The sequence below is a fragment of the Myotis myotis genome, unplaced genomic scaffold, assembly GCF_014108235.1.
Source record: "Myotis myotis isolate mMyoMyo1 unplaced genomic scaffold, mMyoMyo1.p scaffold_m19_p_3, whole genome shotgun sequence".
Classification (NCBI taxonomy): domain Eukaryota; kingdom Metazoa; phylum Chordata; class Mammalia; order Chiroptera; family Vespertilionidae; genus Myotis; species Myotis myotis.
The window spans coordinates 148,933,424-148,956,956 of record NW_023416335.1 but is presented as its reverse complement, the minus strand read 5'-3'; the positions used below and the strand labels follow the sequence as shown (position 1 = coordinate 148,956,956).

Genomic DNA, 23,533 nt, shown 5'->3' with positions numbered 1-23,533 from the left:
GTCGATGGAGAGGTTGTGGCGCCACCCCCTGTCACGCACAGAGCAGGGCCCATCAGGGGGTTGGGGAGCTCCCCCCTGTCACGCACAGAGCAGGGCCCATCAGGAGGTTGGGGAGCTCCCCCCTGTCACGCACAGAGCAGGGCCGATAGGGGAGTTGGCACACCGCCCCCTGTCACACACAGAGCAGGGCAGATCAGGGGGTTGGGGCGCCACCCTCTATCACCCACAGAGCAGGGCTGAGCAGGGGGTTGGGGCGCCGCCACTGTCACACTCAGGGCAGGTCCAATGGGGAGGTTATGGCTCTACCCCATCACACACAGAGCAGGGCCCGTGGGGGAGGGGGGTTGGGGCGCCACCCTCTATCACCCACAGAGCAGGGCTGATCAGGGGTTTGGGGCGCCTTCCCCTGTCACGAACAGAGCAAGGCCGATAGGGAGGTTGTGGCCCTGCACCCTGTCACACACAGAGCTGCAGGGCAATCAGGGGGTTTGGGCGCTGCCCCCTGTCACGCTGATCCCGGTGCTGGGAGGCCTTGCGGCTCCGCTGATCCCGGTGCTGGGAGGCATATTACCCTTTTACTATATAGGGTAGAGGCCTGGTGCACAGGTGGGGGCCAGCTGGTTTGCCCTGAAGGGTGTCCTGGATCAGGGTGGGGGCCCCCACTGGGGTGCCTGGCCAGCCTGGATGAGGGGATGATGGCTGTTTGCAGCTGGTCACACACCCTTCAGGGTGGGGGTCCCCACTGGGGTGCCTGGCCAGTCTGGGTGAGGGGCTAAAGGCTGTTTTCAGGCTGGGACTGAAGCTCCCAACTGCTCCTTTTTTTCTTTTTTTTTGTTTTTTTTGTTCTGGGCCAGCTTTAGCTCTGAGGCTCCAGCTCTTAAGCCTCCGCTCCTGAAAGCAGGTATCTGGTTTGTTTCGGTTCTTGAAACTCTGTATCAACTCCAGCTCTGAGATCTCAGCTGGCTGAGGTTTTGTTTAGCATCTGTATTTGTTATAATGTTTGAAACTGCAGGTTCAGAGGCCTGCAGCAGCCTGCGGGGAACGTTGGAATATCTGTCACTGAAGCAAGCAAGCCTCATGTTAGTTTCAAGCTGCCTGGCTGCTGGCCGCCATCTTGGCTGACAGTTAATTTGCATATTTCCCTGATTAGCCAATGGGAAGGGTAGCGGTCGTACGCTAATTACCATGTTTTTCTTTTATTAGTGTAGATGGCCAGTGTGTGTCATGGCAACTGCTGTGTTGAGCGTCTGCCCCATGGTGGTCAGTGTGCATCATAGCTACCGGTCGATGGATGGATACTTAGCCTTTTATATCTATCCTAGAGGCCCAGAGCATGAAATTTGTGCACTTGGTGGGGGGTCCCCTCAGCCCAGCCTCCGCCCTCTTACAGCCCAGGAGCCCTTGGGGGATGTCAAACTGACGGCTTAGGCCTGCTCTCCGTGGGAGAGCAGGCCTAAGCCATCAGTCAGACATCTTTAGCAGAGGCGGGAGAGGCTTCCGCCACCACCACTGCGCTTGCTAGCTGTGAGCCTGGCTTCTGGCTGAGTGGCACTCCCCCTATGGGAGTGCACTGACCACTCCTGTGTTGAGCGTCTGCCCCCTGGTGGTCAGTGTGCTTCATAGCGACCGGTCATTCTGTAGTTCGGTCAATGTGCATATTAGCCTTTTATTATATAGATATATAAAACCCTAAGCAACTGGTTGATCCTTTGATCAGCTGCCTCCTGCACGCCCCCTAATGGGGATCGATCCTGGAACCAAAACATTTTTCTACATTGGGCTTATCTGCTTTTTTACTGAAATTGATGGTCATCATGTTTTTCTTTAACATGATTAGCATTTCAGGGATTCTTAGAGGTGCTAATTACTATGGTTATTTAATGAATTTTATCTAAGTAAAATGGTTAAGATGCTTTTAATTGTTTTCTGTGTAAAAGTGCCTGCCTTCATGTGTTATTCAGTTGTTTTATTTTACTTTCCAGAATATTGTGTAGTTTTAACATACTTTTGTCATATAAAATGGAGATGGGCTTCCAATTAGGAGAATTATTACATGCTTAATCTGCCAGTGTTACTCAGTGGTTGAGTGTTGACCCAGTTCCCAGGATATCACAGTTCCATTCTTGGTCCGGGCACATGCCTGGTATCAGGCTTGATTCCCCAGTAGGGGGCATGCAGGAGGGAGCCAAACTACCTTTACAAAATTTGATAAGAATTGTGCTTGCATGTAATTTTAAACTGTGAAGTTAGCATTAAATGAATATACTAATTACTGGACTTATCCTTAAACTGTCTTATAATTGATGAATTGCTAAATTAAGTTCTTTTGCCAAATTCTTGCCACATAACTTATTGCCTAAGTTGCCAGATTATCTGCATAGCTGATAAAAATCCCAATAGATACATACATTACTAAAGTAGTCTGATCAAGAAATTGGGAAAATTGTCAAAAAACTTATCATTTTAGCTCTAATTTGTTTAATTGGTTTAAACATGGATCTTTGGCATTTCTGCATGTAACATAAAATATTTAAATTTTGCTCAAACTGGATCTGGTTGAAATAAAAGAAAAAGGCATTAAGTAGTTATTTCTGTTAGATTCTTTTTTTAGGTAATGGGGAGCCAAGAATTATGGGGAAAGTTCATTTGGTCTTTAAACAGATTTTTGGAGCTTTATTTCAATGGGCTTATCTGATATTCTGCGAAATTACTTTTAAAACAATGAACTCTCTGGTGAGGTATAAGGGAAGAAATCTGCAAGTCTGTTTACCTTATTTATATCTTCTGTTTAGTCCTTTTATTTAAAACTGAGATTAGACAGTTGATCAGTGGGGATTTTGTCAGGCTGTTCAGTATTAAACCTTCCTTTGGCAGTGGTTCTTAAGGGGAGGGGCTTGGATGTCAGGTGGAACAGCTTTCCAGAATCACCTCATTATCACTTTTCTTGAAAAGACACCTGATACCTAGTGGTGGGAGTTGGGATGGAGATGAGAATTTGTATTAATATGTAATATGTAACACACAGTATTACTTAAGAAGGTATTCTTAATGTTTGTTGTTAAAGGCTTCCTAGGTAAAACTCAAATCGCATGCAAAGAAAAAATTAGGAGGAGCTTTTCTCCCCTTAAAAGCAGTGATGCAATTAATTAGAATGAAAGATCACTCACTGTAGGGTCTGTCAGTAAATGTGAAGTCAAGACTAACCTGGAAAAGATAATTTTGGGTAATGATACCTGATTGAAATTAACAAATTTTAATTTTTTGGTAGGTTTATGGCTACAAATGATTTGATGACAGAACTGCAGAAAGATTCTATCAAGTTGGATGATGATAGCGAAAGGAAAGTAGTGAAAATGATTTTGAAGTTACTGGAAGATAAAAATGGAGAGGTACAGAATTTAGCTGTCAAATGGTAAGTTGTTTTTTTTACTTGCTTACTATGCTCTTTACCACATTTAAAATACTGTAATGGTAAATTATCTTAGTCTTGTATTAGGTGACTGGTGAATGTTTAGTATTTATACTTGGTATACTACATTTTCTTATAGTTTTTATATTGACTAAATGTATTTTATGGTATTTAATTTCTTTTAAAGTACATATAGGAAACTCCAGGAAGAGTGGTTCTCTCACTTGTTTGACCCAATTATTTTTTAGCTTTATTAAAATGCCTACCTACCTCTATCCATCTCTATATTCTAGTGTTCAAGGAGTTCAAGGAAAGTACAGACAAAAATAAGACTTAAAGAATAGCAGCAGTTAAAACAGCATCATTAACACTGATGATAAAATAGTTACAAAGAACCTTTTTTTAAAAATATTTTATTGATTTCAGAGAGGAAGGGATAGGGAGAAAGATAGAAACATCAGTGATGAGAGAGAATCATTGATTGGCCACCTCCTGCATACCCCTCCCACCCCCCAACCCCCCCTTCCCATGGGGATTGAGCCTGCAACCTGGGCATGTGCCCTGACTGGGAATCTAACTGTGACCTACTGGTTCATTGGTGATTCTCAACCACTGAGCCATACCGACCAGGCTACAAAGAACCTTTCTTAAAAATTGTGAGAATTTCAGTTGTCTTTGTGTGTACAGTACAGAGCATCACGTTAGACATGATGCTAAGAAGAAAACTTGAAAGTTGGACTTACTCTATCAATGCATCTTTTTAATTTATACATACCAAAATATTAGAAATCCTTAATTTACATAGTAAGTGTAACCTTTAGTTTCATATAAAAATTAAGTAATGGAATTTTATGTCATTTTATGTTATATAATATGTGATAATCAATTTAAATGAAGTATTATCTCATTACTATTCCTTTATTGGATTCCTTATAAAGGTTTTTAATTTGTTTTGAGCTAAGCCTTTAGATACTTGCTCTAAGAGTAGACAAAAATGTGAGGCTCATAGATCAATATAGAATTTCTAGACATACAGTACAACTTTCATACATGTTTCTTTAACTTGGGACATTTTCATCTTTTAAATTTTTTTTATCATCCGAAGGACAGTCAGGCCCAGAAATCTTTCACATACTCTTTGAGACTTCAAAGAGTATATAATTCCAGTACACATACTTCTAGTACTATTCCAGAACATAAAGTATGAAAACCATCCAGTCTTTTATTTAAGCTAAATACTGATATCAAATCCTGACTAAATAAAGATAACACTAAAAAAGAAAACTACAGACCAGTTTCATTTAAATGTTCAAAATAAAATTAAACAGCATATTAAGTGTAACGTCCCATGATCAAATGAGGTTCATCACAAGAATATAGGGCAGTTCAATATTATGTGCTTTATTGATACATTTGTTTCATCACTTTAATAGATCGGAGGAAGGAAAATACTGCCTGGTTAATTGTCAAGGCAGTGTGAGACTCTACCTTCATTTTGATTTAGAAAAAACACACACAAAAAAACATAACCCAACTCTTAGGTTACTTTGGATAATTAGAGGAGTGAAGCATCTTTCAAAGACTAGCATCATATTTAATGTGTCATTAGGGGGAAAAACAGGTCAGAGATGCTTTATCTCACTAGAGAGAATTCATCACCAGTTTGAAGTAAAACAATAATATGGATTTGATAGTATCTTTTTAACATTAAAAGTTCACAAACACACATTCACACCTCAACACAAATACCAATAAATTGAAGATATTAGCCACTGTAAGACAAGGAGAAGGTTTGTACGCATAAGAATTGAAAAAGGTACCTGGGAAAAATTAAGTCAATATAGAAAAAAATATTAAGGTAAGCAATGAGAATTCCGTGAAGTAACAGAATGTAAAATTAATGAACAAAAAACAGTAACTTTCATATAAGCAGGTAATAGCCAGTTGGAAGATATGGGGACAAATGTCCATTTATTACAGCAACAGAAAGACAAAATGCCTCAGAATAAATGTAACAAGAAATGTTACAATGGTGATCTTGAGTGAGGCTATCTTATAATGTAAGAGAAACTTAACAATTTTATCTTTTTCAAAACTTTTATCAAGGAAAACTTTAAAATACTCCTAATGGATAACAAAACTGTACTTGGAACAACTGGAAAGACATCCCAAGTTCTTGGGTCAGGATAACTCAATTTCTCCAGACTAATTTAATGCTTACCTAATTATAAAAATCAGTGCTTTTCCCCACAAGATAGAGAAATTGATTCTAAAGTAAATTTTGGTGGGAAGGAGAAGAGGGCAGGGTGTTTGCTCAAGGTAGCTAAGAAAACCCTATAAAAGTATAACAAGTAGTGGAGTTGGGGTGGGGGCATTGATTAGCCTTATTTGATAGGAAAACATTGTGTTTCTCTAATCAAAGCAGTGAAGTAGTGAGGCATTAATAGAACAATGAAGTAAAATAGAGTGGAAAGTACATGATGAAGGTGGTAGGCATCATAGGTGAAAAGTTAGGTCTTTTTTCAGAAGACTAGATAAACATTTGAAAAAGATAAAATTGTACTTTTACCTCACACACAACATCCCTACTTGAGGTCACCATTGTTTTGTTCTCCTTAAATTAGTTTTGCCTGTTGTAGAACTTGATTTAAATAGAGTCATACAGTATGTGTAGGTTTGTGTCTGGCTTTTTTCACTTTCATACAATCTGTGAGAGTTATCTATGTTGGGTGTATTGGTATTTCATGAATTTGTTACTGATTAATAGTCCATGATACCACACTCTGTTATACATTTGGTTTCTTTCTAGGGTTTGGCTATTGTGAATAAAGATAAAATAAACATTCTTGTGTGAGTCCTTTTTAACTTAGTTCCTGTGTCTTTATTTCTTATGGATAAATACTAAGTATGAAATTGCTGTTGTCTATTTTGAATTTTTTAAGAGCCTGCTAAATTGTTTCTTAAAATATTTGTACCTTTTTACATGAAAGTACTAGTTGTACCACATTCTCACCAACACTTGGTTGTGTCACTCTTTAATTTTAGCCATTCCCATGGGTATGCAGGTATAGTTTTAGTTTATATTTGCCTAATAACTAATGATATTCAGTGTTATTTTGTGTTTATGGCCATTGCTTTATCTTTTGTTGACTTTTCCCCCCGATTTTTATTTTTATTTTTTTCCATATAAAAACACATTTTTTATCAATTGTGAATACCAATGATTATCACTTTATCACAATATCTTCAACCAGATAAAGCAACCCAATATACAAATGAGCAAAGCATGAAAAGATAATTCACTGAAGAAATACAAATGGCTAATAAACATAAAGAGTTCAACCTCACTCTTAATTGAAGAACCAATTTTTAAAATTGAGTTTATCTTTTATTATCAAATTGTAGGAGTTCTTCATATATTCTGGATATGTCTTTTGGCACTTATGTGTTCTGTAAATATTTTCTCCCAAAATGATGAACTTAAGTTTTGAATTTTAGTTTTAGATTTAGTTTAATCTAAAAATTACTTTCAACTTTTCTTTTATGGTTATTACTGTTTCCTAAGAAATCTTTATTTATGTTAAGTTACAAAGATTTCCTCCTGTGTTTTCTTCCAAAAGCCTTATAGTTTCAGCTTTTCCTTTTAGTTCTATGATCTATCCTGAAGTAATTTTTCAAAATGTTTTTACTGATTTTTAAAGAGAGAAGAATGGAGAGGGAGAGAGAAACATTGATGTGAGAATGGAACATCAATTAGCTACCTCCTGCACACCCCTTACTGGGGATTGAGCCCCAAACTGGGGAATGTGTCCTGACCAGAATTGAACTGGCAGTCTGTAAGTGCACAGGATGACACTCAGACAACTGAGCCACTGAATTAATTTTTATGAAGTAAGAAATGAGTTCATTCCCCCCCTTCCCATAAAGATATCCAGTTGTTGAAGTGCCATTTACTGAAAACACCTTTTCTCCCTGCTGAATTGCATTGGCATCTTGGTCAGAAATCAGTTAACTAGAAAGATGTGGGTCTATTTCTAGACTATTCTGTTCTGTTGATCTGTCTATTCTAATGCCAGTATAACACTGTTTTATTAATGTAGTCAGGCTTTTTCATTCTTGGCACTATTGATTTGTGGGGCCAGATAATTCTTTGTTGTGAGGAGTTATTCTGTGTATTATAGGATGTTTAGCAGCACTTTGTCCTTTACCCACTATTTGCCAATAGCATTCCTTCTTCCCCTCAATAGTTAGTAACAACCAAAAATGTCTCTAGACATTGCCAGATGTCTACCAAAGGGTGAAAATCAACCTTGGTTGGGAAATGCTGGACTACATCTGTAAAAGTCTAAAGTAAGGTAGTGTAAGTTTTCTAGTTTTATTTTCTTCCCCAATTTCAGGTTCTTATATTTCCATCTAAATTACAGAATCAATTTGTCAATTTCTTTTTTTAAAATAAATAAGCTAACTTAAATTTTGAGTGGGACTGTGTTGAAGCTATAGAAATATTTGAAGAGAATATTTTAACAAGAATGAGGCTTTTAACCATGAATTTCAGTATTGAATTTTTTTGTTGATTCTTCAGAATTTTCTACCTAAATAATTGTTATCAGTGACTACCCTTCATTTAATCCTGATTTTGGTAATTTGTGTTTTCTCTTTTTACCCTTCAATTCCTCTATGGATTTACAAACTTTACTACTTTTATCGAATAACTGATTTTATGGCTTGTTAACTTTCTCTATTACTAATTGCCTATTTCATTGATTTCTTATTTCCTTCTTCCTTTCTAATTCTTAAACATTTATATTTTTCTCTTAAGTACTTCTTGAGCTATATCCTATAAATTTTGATATTTTCATTTTTTTTTTCTATTTGAAGTATTTTTAATTTCCACTGTTATTTTCCCTTTGATTTATGGATTATTGAGAAGCCATTTTCAAATTTTGAAGGTTATGTAGATGTTTGTTTTTATTTTTACTGGTTTCTAATTTAATTCCATTATGGTCTGAAGACCACACTCTAAGATTTAGGGTCATTTTGTTTGTTTCTTTGTTTTTTGGTTTTCTTGTTTTGTCTATATATTGAGATTTGTTTTATGTTTCGGCATATGGTGGTAGGTCTTGGTGAATGTTACATGTACACTGAAAAGAAAGTGTATTCTGTAGTTGAGTACATTATTTTAGAAATGTCACTTATGTCAGGTAGATGACAGTATTGTTCAGATTTATATCCTTAGTGATTTTTTTCTTTTGTTGATATTAAATACTGAAAGACAGGTGTTAAAATTTCAGCTGTGGTTGTCAATTTATATCTTAAGTGTTTTTCTCTTAAATGTCAATTTGTTCATATACTTTAAAGCTGTATAACTGGGTACATACACATTTACAGTGATACCTTTTTGATATTTGACTTTTATGAGTATAAAATATTTTTAAATATACCATATCTGGAAATATATTTTCTCTTGTGTTAATATAGCTATTCCAGCTTTTTAAAGATTGTTTGTATAGTGTATCTCTCTATGTTACTTTTGTAGACTTCAGATAGTCCATTGACATTTATTGTCAAAATTGATATAGTTGGATTTAGATGTGCCATTTTGATTCTTGTTTTGTTGTTGTTGTGTGTTATTTTTTGTTTTGTTTTTGTTGTTGGTTTTCTTCCTCTGCCTTCTTTTGGGTTAATCAAGTATTTTATAGCAGCAATTCTCAAAGTTTGATTTGGGGGCTCCTGGGACATCTGTGACCCTGAAAGTATCAAAACTGTTACATAAGTAATACTAGGGTGTTATTTTCCCTTTTCTCATAAGTGCACAATATAACTTTCCAGAGGCCACATGATATGTGATATTACAACAGATCGAATCCAGTTGTTTCAAGCCCAAATATTAATTTGTAAAAAATGTAAAATTTTTACACTTTTATTTTTTGAAGAATATAATTATTTTGTCTTGAAAATATTATTTATGTGCCCTAGCTGGTTTAGCTCAGTGGATAGAGCGTTGCCCTGTGGACTGAAGAGTCCTGGGTTCGATTCCGGACAAGGCATGTACTTCGGTTGCAGGCTCGATCCCTGGCCCTGGTCAGGACATGTGTGAACACAGCTAATTGATGTGTCTCTCTCTCATCAATGTTTTTCTCTTTCTCTGTTTTTCTCTCTCCCTTCTATTCTCTCTCAAAATCAGTGGAAAATATCCTCAGCTGAGGATTAACAACAACAAAAACAAATATATATATTATTTATGTTGCCCGTGCAGGAGGCAGCCGATCGATATTTCTATCTCTCTATCCCTCTGCCTCTGTAAAAACTCAATGAAAACATATTTTTAAAAGTATTATTTATGTTAACATAATTTATTATTGTCACTTTTAAATTTCAGTATGTTAAATATTGACAGATACAGCCCATGTAAAGAAAAGTTCTTGGGTTCTTCATTGATTTTGGAAGTGTTAAAAGGGTTTATGAAACCAAAAAGTTGGGAATCACTGTATTATAATATTTAATTTTGGTTTCCTCTGTTGACATTTTAGAAAGCTGTTTGCATTACTATTTTTGATATTCACTCTAGGCTAGGGATTATAAATTGCATCTTAAATTTATCACAGTCTATTAATAAAATTAGTACTTTACCACATGATATAAATTATATAAGCCTTGCAGTAACATTCTTCTTTCTCCTGTCTTTGTGCTATTGTTTTTTACATATTTTCATGTGTGCTTGTGTACATAATGCAAAAAAAATAATTTAAAAATATAGCCACATATATGTCGATATGTATATGTATATGTATGTGTATACACACACACACACATTTACCGTTTCTCATGATCTTTCTTTATTCCTTTTCTGTAAATCCCAGTTATCACCTGGTTGAATTTTCCTTTAGCCTAGAGAGCTAAGTATAGGTCCGGTGGCAATATATTCTGTTTTTAACTGAAATTAATTTATCTTCATTTTTAAAGGGTAATTTTACTGGATATGGAATCCAGGTAGTTTTTCCTCTGATTTAGTTCCATCATTATTGTTTTCTAAAACAATAGTTTTAGAGGTTTTACATTTATTATCTGCAATAAAGTTAGTCCAAAAAAGTTGTTTTGTCATTAATGTAAGCTAGAACTCTAAATTTATGATCAGTTGCCTCCTGCACACCCCCATACTGGGGATGTGCCTGCAACCAAGGTACATGCCCTTGACTGGATTCGAACCTGGGACTCTTCAATCTGCAGGCCGATGGTCTATCCACTGAGCCAAACCAGTTAGGGCTTCACTCCCAATTTTCATTGTTTCACGTTAGTTCTCTCTCCATATATGCCATGTCTTTGTTGTCACTGCCATCATTTTGGATTGGGCTATTCTTGGATTTCTTTAACATTTTTGTTTATTTTTCTTTCTTTATTCCCTTAATTCCCCAGATTTCTCTCCCTACTACTTCTCTAGTCAAACAGCATTTATTGATTAAGCATATACATGTGAAACACTGACCAGGGTATTTATCAGATAAACTATTTTCATTCTGCACTTAATGCTTGAGAAAATTCATTGACTCCCAGTTTTACCACAACACATTTAAATTAGTTGGGCTGACATTAAAGGTTCTCCATTATGTCCCAGGGGCCTATGTTTCCTATTATGTTTTTCATCTGCCTTTTATATCAAACACTTCTTTCATTTCTTTTTCAATATGCATTCCACTTATTCTAGTCTGTGATCTTTTTATATGATTTTGCTCTTTTTTTCTAGCTGTATCCCATCAAAGCCTAATACCTAAAAAACTCTTTAGGTGCACTCTCCTGTAAATACTAACATTGAATTTAAAAGTTTGTTTGTTTCTTTGTTTTTACAAACACTGTGCAGTGTAGTGAATGCCTTCATTTATTTCTAAAGTAGACATGTTAATTCCTTACCTCACCAACCAGACAGTAAATTTTTGGTGATAGAGGTTATACTATGCACTACAGTACTAAATATAATGGCTCCACCTCAATGAATAGTCATGCACTAAACATTACGTATTTTGTATACTAAATTCTTTCGGAAGGACACAAAGCTATGACCTCAGCCAGTGGACCTACATGCAAACCCATCTATCTATCTATCTATCTATCTATCTATCTATCTATCTATATATACTAGAGGCCCGGTGCACAAAAATTTGTGCACTCGGGGGAGGGAGGGGGGTCCCTCAGCCTGGCCTGTGCCCTCTCGCAGTCTGGGACCCCTCGGGACATAACGACCTGCTGGCTTAGGCCTGCTCCCGGGTGGCAGAGGGCAGGCCTAATCCCTAGTGCAGCCCCTGGTCGGAATCAGAGCAGGGCTGATTGGGGAGTTGGGGCGCCGCCCCCTGTCATGCACAGAGCAGGGCAGATCGGGAGGTTGAGGTGCCACCCTCAGTCACGCTCAGGGTAGGGCCGATTGGGGGATTGGTGCACCGCCCCAGTCACACTCAAGGCAGGGTCGATGGGGAGGTTGCGGCATCACCCCCTGTCATGCAGAGAGCAGGGCCAATCAGGGGGTTGGGGCGCTACCCCTGTCACTCAAGGAGAAGGGCCCATCAGGGGGGTTGGGGCTCCGTACCCTGTCATGCATAGAGCAGGGTCGATCAGGGAGTTGGGAAGCTCCCCCCTCTCACGCACAGAGCAGGGCCTATCAGGGGGTTGGGGAGCCCCCCCCTGTCACACACACAGCAGGGCTGATCAGGGGGTTGAAGCTTCCCACTTGTCACTCACAGAGTAGGGCCATAGGGGAATTGGGGCACCACCTCTGTCACACAGAGAGCAGGGTGGATCAGGGGGTTGGGGTGCCACACCCTGTCACACTCAGGGCAGGGCTGATGGGGAGGCTATGGCTCTACCCCGTCACACACAGAGCAGGGCCCGTGGGGGGCAGTTGGGGCGCCGCCCTCTATCACCCACAGAGCAGGGCCTATCAGGGGGTTGGGGCGCTGCCACTCTCACACTCAGGGCAGGGCCGATGGGGAGGTTATGGCTCTACCCCGTCACACACAGAGCAGGGCCCGTGGGGCGGGGGGTTGCGGCGCTGCATCCTGTCACACACAGAGCAGGTCCGATCAGGGGGTTGGGGCGCCTTCCCCTTTCACGAAAAGAGCAGGGCAGATAGGGAGGTTGTGGCCTCGCCCCCTGTTGGACACAGAGCCGCAGGGCCATCAGGGGGTTTGGGCGCTGTCCCCTGTCACGCTGATCCCGGTGCAGGGAGGCCTCGCGGCTCCGCTGATCCCGGTGCTGGGAGGCATATTACCGTTTTACCATATAGGATAGAGGCCTGCTGCATGGGTGGGGGCTGGCTGGTTTGCTCTGAAGGGTGTCCCGGATCAGGTGGGGGTCCCCACTGGGGTGCCTGGCCAGCCTGGATGAGGGGATGATGGCTGTTTGCAGCTGGTCACACATCCTTCAGGGTGGGGGTCCCCACTGGGGTGCCTGGCCAGTCTGGGTGAGGGGCTGAGGGCTGTTTTCAGGCTGGGACTGAAGCTCCCAACTGCTCCTCTTTTTCTTTTTGTCTTTTTTATTCTGAGCCAGCTTTAGTTCTGAGGCTCCAGCTCTTAGGCCTCCGCTCCTGAAAGCAGGTGTCTGGTTTGTTTAGGTTCTACAATCGAAACTCTGTATCAACTCCAGGTCTGAGATCCCGGCTAGCTGAAAGCTGGTTTCTGGGGTTTTGTTTAGCTTCTATTTTTGTAACAATGTTTCAAACTACAAGCTCAGAGCCCGGCAAGGCAGCCGGGGAACGTTGGAGTCTTCTGTCACTGAAGCAAGCAAGCCTCATGTTAGCTTCAAGCTGCCTCGTTGCCGGCCGCCATCTTGACTGGCAGTTAATTTGCATATCGCCCTGATTAGCCAATGGGAAGGGTAGCGGATGTACAGCTAATTACCTTGTTTCTCTTTTATTAGATAGGATATAAAAGCCTAAGTGACTGTTCGCCTGGTAGCTATGAGGCACACTGACCACCAGGGGTCAGATGCTCAACGCACAGGCATGGAAACATGGAAAAGACTGATGAATCTCAGAGGGAAAGCGGAAGTAGGGACGGGGGGAAGAGATTAACCAAAGATCTTATATTAATCCTAGAGGCCTGGTGCACGGATTCATACACCAGGAGGTCCTTTGGCCTGGCCTGTGGTGATCGAGCCTAAACTGGCACTTCGACATCCCCCAAGGGGTCCCGGATTGCAAGAGGGTCCAGGCCAGGCCGAGGAACCCCACCGGTGCATGAATCTGTGCACCAGGTCTCTAGTAATAGTATAAAATATCCTATCTAATAAAAGAGAAACATGGTAATTGGCGTACGACCGCTACCCTTCCCATTGGCTAATCAGGGCGATATGCAAATTAACTGCCAGCCAAGATGGCGGCCGGCAGCCAGGCAGCTTGAAACTAACATGAGGCTTGCTTGCTTCAGTGACGGAGGACTCCAACGTTCCCCGCTTGCCGCTGCAGGCCTCTGAGCTGGCAGTTTGAAACATATTTGCAAAAACAGAAGCTAAACAAAACCCAGAAACCAGCTTTCAGCCAACCGGGATCTCAGACCTGGAGTTGATACAGAGTTTCGATTGTAGAACCTAAACAAACCAGACACCTGCTTTCAGGAGCAGAGGCCTAAGAGCTGGAGCCTCAGAACTAAAGCTGGCTCAGAATAAAAAAGACAAAAAGAAAAAGAGGAGCAGTTGGGAGCTTCAGTCCCAGCCTGAAAACAGCCCTCAGCCCCTCACCCAGACTGGCCAGGCACCCCAGTGGGGACCCCCACCCTGAAGGGTGTGTGACCAGCTGCAAACAGCCATCATCCCCTCATCCAGGCTGACCCCCACCTGATCCGGGACACCCTTCAGAGCAAACCAGCCAGCCCCGACCCATGCACCAGGCCTCTATTCTATATAGTAAAACGGTAATATGCCTCCTAGCACCGGGATCAGCGGAGCCGCGAGGTCTTCCGGCACCGGGATCAGCATGACAGGGGGCGGGGCCACAACCTCCCTATCTGCCCTGCTCTTTTCGTTAAAGGGGAAGGCTCCCCAACCCCTGATCAGCCACGCTCTGTGCCTGATGGGGGGAGCTCCCCAACCTCCTGATCGCCCTGCGGCTCTGTGTGTGACAGGGTGCGGCGCCCCAACCCCGCACCCCACGGGCCCTGCTATGTGTGTGACGGGGTAGAGCCATAACCTCCCCATCGGCCCTGCCCTGAGTGTGAGAGTGGTGGCGCCCCAACCCCCTGATCTGCCCTGCTCTGTGCGTGACACGGGGGAGCTCCCCAAACCCCTGATGGGCCCTGCTCTGTGCGCGACAGGGGAGCTCCCCAACCCCCTGATTGGCCCTGCTCTGTGTGTGACAGAGGGCAGCGCCCCAACCCCCTGATTGGCCCTGCTCTGAGCGTGACGGGGTGGTGCCACAACCTCCCCATCGACCCTGTCTTGAGTGTGACAGCGGGCGGTGCCCCAACCCCCCCAATCGGCCCTATCCTGAGCGTGACTGAGGGTGGCATCGCAACCTCCCAATCCGCCCTGCTCTGTGCATGACAGGGGGAGGCGCCCCAATTCCCCAATCAGCCCTGCTCTGAGCCCGACCAGGGGCTGCACCTAGGGATTAGGCCTGCCCTCTGTCACCCGGGAGCAGGCCTAAGGCAGCAGGTCGTTATCTCCCGAGGGGTCCCAGACTGCGAGAGGGCACAGGCCGGGCTGAGGGACTCCCCCTCCGCCCCAGAGTGCACAAATTTTTGTGCACCGGGCTTCTAGTACACCACTAAAGGAGAAAGATGCAAATTGACTGTACCTTCACAATGTCCACCAGCCAATCAGGAGTGAGTACGCAAATTAACCTCATCGCCTCCGTGGAGACTGACAGCTGGGAGGAGGCAGCTCTCAGCACTGCATGGCCTGCTTGGCCGTTGCCGCGGCGACCCAGGAGCAGGCAAACGCCACCTGCAGGCAGCACCCAGCATGGCCTGCTTAGCCGTCGCCTCAGCAACTGGGGAGCAGGCAAGTGCAGCCCACAGGCAGCACCCAGCACAGCCTGTTTGGCAGTCGCTGCGGTTTGGAGCAGGCAGGCCCCGCAGAGAGCAGAGAACCATGGGGAGCAGACCTAAGCCGTCAGTAGGACATCCCTAAGGGCTCCTGGACTGGAGAGTGTGCAGGTCAGGCTGAGGGACACACGCACATGTACACACCCGTGCACGAATTTTGTGCACCGGGCCTCTAGTCCTAATATGAAAAGCATATACCACAGGTGCTTTGGGTGAACAAAGTAGTACTATCTTAAGTTTCATTATACTATAATGGAAATCAGTGGGGAGGGGCGATTAGAAACTAACTGCAAGGAGTTTATGTATCAAGAATTTCTTTTATGCCCTTATTTGTATACTATTTATAATTTTGGCATAGTGTGTTTACTTTGTGTTGACAGGTGCTAGGCAGGAAAGTTAATGTTTCTATTTTTCTGTTCTTATGTTTATTTAGATTAAAATCTCTGTTTTTCTTTATATTACAGCCTTGGGCCTTTAGTGAGTAAAGTGAAGGAATACCAAGTAGAGACAATTGTAGATACCCTCTGCACTAACATGCTTTCTGATAAAGAACAACTTCGAGATATTTCAAGTATTGGCCTTAAAACAGTAATTGGAGAACTTCCGCCAGCTTCCAGTGGTAAGTAAGCAAGGTCACGTTTTTTTTTTCCTGTTTCTCTTTGTAGATATTTCTCTTCTCTTTTTTCCCCCCCTCTGGTCAGGGAAGGAGAGAGGTGTCCATCCTAAAAGATCTTTGGTAATCATCCCTTTGTAGAACTGTGAAAAAAAGGCCAAAGTCTTATTTTTTATTAAAAATTAAAAATTCACTTTTAAATGAATTATTTTATTGGATTTAAGTATCTCATAGGAATTTAAATATCTGAATGATTCTTATGTTGGAGCAAGATTTAATATTGTTGTACTAGAGGCCTAGTGCATAAAAATTTGTGCACTTGGGGAGGGGGGGCGGTCCCTCAGCCCGACCTGTGCCCATTTGCAGTACAGGACCCCTTGGGGGATGTCCACCTATCTACTTAGGCCCACTCCCTGGGGGGGATCGGGCCTAAGCTTGCAGTCAGACATCCTTTTGGCAGCCAGGGAGCCCATGGGGGATGTCCAACTAAGGGTTTAGGCCCCCAAGGGATCGGGTCTAAACCGTTAGTTGGACATTCCTAGTGCTGCCACGGAGGTGGGAGAGGCTGCTGCCACCACCTCTGCGCTGGCCAACCATGAGCCAGCTTCTGGGTGAGTGGCACTCCCCATATAGAAGTGTACTGACCACCACGGGGCAGCTCCTGCATTGAGCGTCTGCCCTCTGGTCGCCAGTGCACATCATAGCAACCGGTCATTCTGCTGTTCAGTCAATTTGCATATTGGCCTTTTATTATTATACTAGAGGCCCGGTGCACAAAAATTTGTGCACTCGGGGGGAAGGGGGGTCCCGCAGCCCGGCCTGTGCCCTCTCGCAGCCTGGGACCCCTCGGGAGATAACGACCTGCTGCCTTAGGCCTGCTCCCGGGTGGCAGAGGGCAGGCCTAATCCCTAGGTGCAGCCCCTGGTCGGGCTCAGAGCAGGGCCGATTGGGGAATTGGGGCGCTGCCCCCTGTCATGCACAGAGCAGGGCGGATTGGGAGGTTGCGATGCCACCCTCAGTCACGCTCAGGGTAGGGCCGATTGGGGGGGTTGGGGCACCGCCCCCTATCACACTCAAGACAGGGTCGATGGGGAGGTTGCGGCGCCACCCCTTGTCATGCACAGAGCAGGGCCAATCAGAGGGTTGGGGCGCTGCCCCCTGTCACGCACAGAGCAGGGCCGATCAGGGGTTGGGGCGCTCCCGCGTGTCACACACAGAGCAGGGTTGATCAGGGGGTTGGGGCGCCACCACTGTCACACTTAGGGCAGGGCCGATGGGGAGGTTATGGCTCTACCCCATCACACACACAGCAGGGCCCGTGGGGTGGGAGGTTGGGGCGCCGCACCCTGTCATACACAGAGCCGCAGGGGCGATCAGGAGGTTGGGTAGCTCCCCCCTGTCAGGCACAGAGCGTGGCTGATCAGGGGGTTGGGGCGCCTTCCCCTGTCAGGAACAGAGCAGGGCCGATAGGGAGGTTGTGGCCCTGCCACCTGTCACACACACAGCCGCAGGGCGATCAGGTGGTTTGGGCGCTGCCCCCTGTCATGCTGATCCCAGTGCCGGGAGACCTCACGGCTCCGCTGATCCTGGTGCTGGGACGCATATTACCATTTTACTTTATAGAATAGAGGCCTGGTGCATGGGTGGGGGCTGGCTGGTTTGCCCTGAAGGGTGTCCTGGATCAGGGTGGGGGTCCCCACTGGGGTGCCTGGCCAGTCTGGGTGAGGGGCTGAGGGCTGTTTTCAGGCTGGGACTGAAGCTCCCAACTGCTCCTTTTTTTCTTTTTTTTTTTTTTATTCTGAGCCAGCTTTAGCTCTGAGGCTCCAGCTCTTAGGCCTCCGCTCCGAAAGCAGGTGTCTGGTTTATTTAGGTTCTACAATCGAAACTCTGTATCAACTCCAGGTCTGAGATCCCGGCTAGCTGAAAGCTGGTTTCTGGGGTTTTGTTTAGCTTCTATTTTTGTAACTATGTTTCAAACTGCCAGCTCAGAGGCCTGCAGCGGCAGGCAGGAAATGTTGGAGTCCTCCGTCACTGAAGCAAGCAAGCCTCATATTAGTTTCAAGCTGCCTGGCTGCAGGCCGCCATCTTGGCTGGCAGTTAATTTGCATATCGCCCTGATTAGCCAATGGGAAGGGTAGCGGTCGTACACCAATCACCAATTTTCTCTTTTATTAGATAGGACTAGAGGCAGTGCACGAAATTCGTGCAGGGAGTGGGGGGAGTGTCCCTCAGCCCAGCCTGCCCTCTCTCACATACTGGGAACCCTCAGGGGGTGTCCTATTGACAGCTGAGGCCCGCTCCCTGCTCCCCTTGGGGAGCGGGCCTAAGCCGCAGTCTGGCCTCCCTTTGTGGGAGGTGACCGGGCTGATCAGGGGAAGGAACCAGCCCCATGACCCCACTGCTGCAGCTACTGCCAGTCACCACAGCCAGCAAGGTTTTTTCATCAACACGAACTCCAGTCCCGTCACCATGAAAAAATGACAGCTTTTTTTAGTTATTTTCAAGATGTGTCTTTCATATTATAATAATTTCTTTATTATTTTTTTATCCTCACCTGAGGATATGTTTCCATTGATTTTTAGAGAATGTGAAAGAGAAGGGGAAAGACAGAGAGAAACATCAAAATGAGAGGAACACTTTGATTGGTTGCCACCTGCATGAGCCCTGACCTGGGCCCCGACCAGGGAGGAGCCTGCAACCTAGGTACATGCTCTTGGTCAGAATTGAACCCAGACCCTGCCATCGGCAGGCCAAGGCATTATCCACTGAGCCAAAGTGGCTAGGGCAGGATATGACATTTCTTAGCCCTCCAGCTGCGGACCTTCGTTTTTTTCACCTGGAGTGTGGTGAAAAACCCTAGATCACCGTTTTGGATTGTTATTGCCCAAGTTACTAAGAATATTACCAGTGGCACACAGGGAGCTTAACCAATGAGCGGTCAGAAAAGGTGCTTCGTCTATAGTTCACACCAATCTGCGGCTTGGCACCCCACCCACCCCCACCCCAGGCTTGACGCCTCTGGCCCAGGCTTCAGGCCTGGGCAGGGGAACCCCATCTCCCCCGATCAGGGCCTCCACCCTTGCCCAGGCCTGACGCCTTGGACAGAGGCATCGACCCCCATCATCCTCCAATTGCCAAATTGGCCCCTTGCCCAGGCCTGATGCCTCCACCAGATGTGTAAGGCCTGTTCAGGGGACCCCCATCTCCCTCCCATAGCTGGTTCCGCCCCCCGCCCAGGCTTGACGCCTCTGGCCCAGGTATCAGGCCTGAGCAGGGGACCCACACACCCCTCCGATTTATGGCTCCACCCCCCGCCCAGGCCTGACACCTAGGCCAAAGGCGTTGACCCCCATCACCTTCCAATCGCAGGATGGCCCCTTGCCCAGGCATGACGCCTCTTCCAGAGGCGTCAGGCCTGGGCAGGGGACCCTCATTTCTCCCTGATCACTGGCTCTGCCCCCCGCCCAGGCCTGATGCCTCTGGCCCAGGCATCAGGCCTGGGCAGGGGACCCCCATACCCCTCCAGTTTCCGGCTCCGCCCCTGGCCCAGGCCTGATGCCTCTGGCCCAGGCTTCAGGCTTGGGCAGGGGACCCTCATATCCCCCCAATCACCGGCTCCACCCCCCACCCAGGTCTGATTGCTGGCTCCGCCCCCCCCCCCCCCCCCCCCCCGCCCAGGCCTGATGCCTCGCCAGAGGAGTTGACCCCCATCACCCTCCAATCGCTGGATCGGCCCCTTGCCCAGGCCTGAGGCCTCCGGCAGAGGTGTCAGGCCTGGGCAGGGGACCCCCAGCTCCCACCATCCCCGGCTCCGCCCCTGCTACCCAGAATCTCTGGCACCGCCCCTGCCAAGACCTAAGGCCTCTGGTGGAGGCATTAATCCTGGGCAGGAGACCCCCAGCTCCCCACGATCTCCCGCTCTGCCCCTGCCTAGACCTAATGCCACTGACCAAGGCATTAGACCTGGGCAGGGGACCCCCAGCTCCCTACGATCCCTAACTCCGCCCCTGCCTAGACCTAACGCCTCTGGCCAAGGCATTAGGCCTGGGCAGGGGACCCCCAGCTCCCCGCAGTTGCAGGCTCCGCCCCTGCCCTGGCCTAATGCCTCTGGCCAAGGCATTAGGCCTGAGCAAGGGACCCCCAGCTCCCCGCGATCTCCCGCTCTGCCCCTGCCTAGACCTAATGCCTCTGACCAAGGCCTTAGGCCTTGGCAGGGGACCCCCAGCTCCCCGTGGTTGCAGGCTCCACCCCTGCCCAGACCTAATGCCTCTGACTGAGGCCTTAGGCCTGGGCAGGGGACCACCAGCTCCCTACGATCACTGACTCCGCCCCTGCCTAAACCTAATGCCTGGGCCAAGGCGTTAGCCCTGGGCAGCGGACCCCCAGCTGCCCAGGATCGCTGACTCCGCCCCTGCTCCCTGCAATGGCTGGTTCCGCCCCTGCCCAGGCCTAACGCCCCTCCCCTAACGCAGGGACCCCCAGCTTCCCGAGATCTCCCGCTCTGCCCTGCCTAGACCTAATGCCTCTGACCTTGGCCTTAGGCCTGGGCAGGGGACCCCCAGCTGCCCAGGATCGCTGACTCCGCCCCAGCTCCCCGCGATTGCAGGCTCCACCCCTGCCCAGGCCTAATGTCTTTGGCCAAGGCTTTAGGCCTGGGCAAGGGACCCCTAGCTCCCCGGAGTGCCGGCTCCGCCCCTGCCCAGCTCCCATTGCCGGCTCCACCCCTGCTTCCCGCTATCACTGGCTGGTTGGCAAAGGCACCAGGTTCTCTGATCACGGATGGCTCTGCCCCCCGCCCAGGCCTGATGCCTCTGGCCCAAGCTTCAGGTTTGGGCAGGGGACCCTCATATCCCCCCAATCACCGGCTCCACCCCCCACCCAGGTCTGATTGCTGGCTCCGCCCCCCCCCCCCCCCCCCCCCCCCCCCACCCAGGCCTGATGCCTCGCCAGAGGAGTTGACCCCCATCACCCTCCAATCGCCGGATCGGCCCCTTGCCCAGGCCTGAGGCCTCCGGCAGAGGTGTCAGGCCTGGGCAGGGGACCCCCAGCTCCCACCATCCCCGGCCCTGAGGGCCGCCTTTGCCCTGCCCCCGGCTCTTCCCCCCTGGGTTTCCGATCTCCGTCAGTGGCAGGGGGCTTCTTCCGTCCTTTCCCTTTTGCCTCCCAGCATTGTGCCTACATATGCAAATTAACCGCCGTCTTTGTTGGCGGCTAACCGCCATCTTAGTTGGCAGTTAATTTGCATATTGCCCTGAATAGCCAATAGGAAGGGTAGCTGACGTATGGATAATTACCATGTTTCTCTTTTAATAGATAGGATAGGATGTCCCTATTTTCCCCCTTTTGCCCCCTCTACCCAGCTCTTGCCCCCCACTTCTCTCTGGCCATCACCATACTGTCTGTGTCCATGGGTTTTGCATATATTTTCTTTGGCTAATCCCTTCTTTAAATTCACTTCTTTACATTTTTATTTTCAGATAAGTGCTTATAACTGCACTATTATATATTTTTTATTATATCATTTAGAATTAAGATATTTTTAATTGAACCCTTGTAAATTTTAGCACAATTTAATAAATTATGCTAGAAGCAATTAGGAGATTTTTCATGTAATGCAGATACATTTCAATTAATATTTTATTAATTTTTAATATTTTTTAATTTGAAATAATCTCATACATGTAAAAAAAAAAACTATAAAATACTACAGCATATTATATGTACCCTTCACCCAATTTCTTAGGTGTTAATAATTTAAACATAACAGTTAACAAAATTTGGAATATATTTTTCTTATAATCTCTTTAATGTTACTTAATCCATTTACTTTGTTTTTGTTAATCTTCACCTAAGGATATTTTTCCATTGAATTTTAGAGAGAGTGAAGGGAAAGGGAGAGACACATTGATTGGTTGCCTCCTGCACATGCTCTGATAGTGACTGGGGATCAAGCCAGCAACTGAGGTAATGCCCTTGACTGGAATCGAACCTGGGACCCTTCAGTCCATGGGCTAATGTTCTCTCCACTGAGCAAAACAGGCTGCAGCTTAATTCATTTACTTTTAATCTATATGTGTCTTTATATTTAAAGTGGGTTTTGTTTTTGATTCACCCTCATAATCTGTCTTTTAATAGGTGCGTTTATGCCACTGACTTTCAGAGTGCTTACTGATAGAGTTACTGCCATATCAGGCGGCTTCTGGGGCTTCCAGGACCGGATCCAATCACAGGTGGCAGGCAGGAAGGCGGCTTCTGGGGCTTCCGGGGCCAGCCTGTGGCCCGGGACTGGATTCGATCAAGGTGGCAGGCAGGCAGGCGGTCGCACACAGAGGCCTGGATGGTGGCTCATGCTGGCAGCTCACGCTGTCCTGCCCTGCCTGCAGTATGCAAATTAGCCGCCATCTTTGTTGGTGGTTAATTTGCATATTGCACTGATTGGCCCATGGGAGGTGTAGCGAAGGTACAGTCAATTACCGTGTTTGTCTATTATTAGATGGGATGTACCATGACTATAGAATAGTTATGTCATCCTATGCAATGAGGCAAAAGATAATCAAAATCATGAGCTATTTCTGATTCGCTCTTTATTTTCAATATTAATTTTGCTTTGCTTTAGAATTTATGATATAAAACATTGAACACTATTAAGACAGCTGTGAAATAGTTCAGTTTACTAGTATCTTTAGGTAAGGTTGAATCTCTTATAACTACTTGATAATTTTAAAAACCTTAAAACTCGCCCTAGCCATTTGGCTCAGTGGATAGAGCGTCAGCCTGAGGACTGAAGAGTCCCAGGCTCGATTCTGGTCAAGAGCACATGCCCAGGTTGTTGGCTCTATCCCCAGTAGGGGACATTCAGGAGGCAACCGATCAATGATTCTCTCTCATCATTGATGTTTCTCCCTCTTCCTTCCTCTCTGAAATCAATAAAAACATAAAATAAATTAAAAAATAAATAAAAACCTTAAAACTGCAATTATTTCACCAACTCAAGTATGTTATTTATAATTTTATTAACTATATTGATATTTCCCTTATTTTTTTTCTCATTGAAACATGTTTGTTTTCAGCTGATTACTTGTTGTTAACCATTCAGATTCTTGCAAAAAATTTTTCTCTCTCACTTTTTAAAAACCCAATCTACTTTAAAATAGTAACCGTGATTTATGAGTTCTCTGGAACAACATTTTCACTTTGTAATGAAGTTATGGAATCTTTGGATTGGAATGAATTTTATTAGAGATTACAATTTTCTCTTTTTTAATAAACCATGTTGATTTTTGTTTGTGTTTGATCATTAGTTTTTAAAATTCACTAAAATTTAAAAGTCTAGGTTTCTGGTAAAGAAAACTTCAATAGAGAAAAATCTCATTGCTGCTTTCCAAGCACTTACAGCTACTACTGATTCCATAATTGGCATTTATGCCATGAATAGAAATTGATGTCCAGGAGAGCCTATCTGAATTGATATTGTTTTCCCTGGGT

The 23,533-nt window shown here is 45.4% G+C and overlaps 1 protein-coding gene across 7 annotated transcripts in view; it reads left to right on the top strand.

Moving 5' to 3' along the window:
- CAND1 (cullin associated and neddylation dissociated 1) overlaps positions 1 to 23,533 on the top strand; it is a 59,483-nt gene that overhangs the window by 12,551 nt on the left and 23,399 nt on the right. For 5 of the 7 annotated variants that reach the window (XM_036297744.1, XM_036297743.1, XM_036297749.1 and 2 more), the window contains exons 2-3: positions 3,269 to 3,412; positions 15,900 to 16,054. In XM_036297744.1, the coding sequence (XP_036153637.1) occupies positions 3,269 to 3,412; positions 15,900 to 16,054 (299 nt within the window). Of the gene's footprint in view, positions 1 to 3,268; positions 3,413 to 15,203; positions 15,392 to 15,899; positions 16,055 to 23,533 lie in introns of those variants that run through there. The other 2 variants (XM_036297745.1, XM_036297746.1) reach the window with 2 other exon arrangements.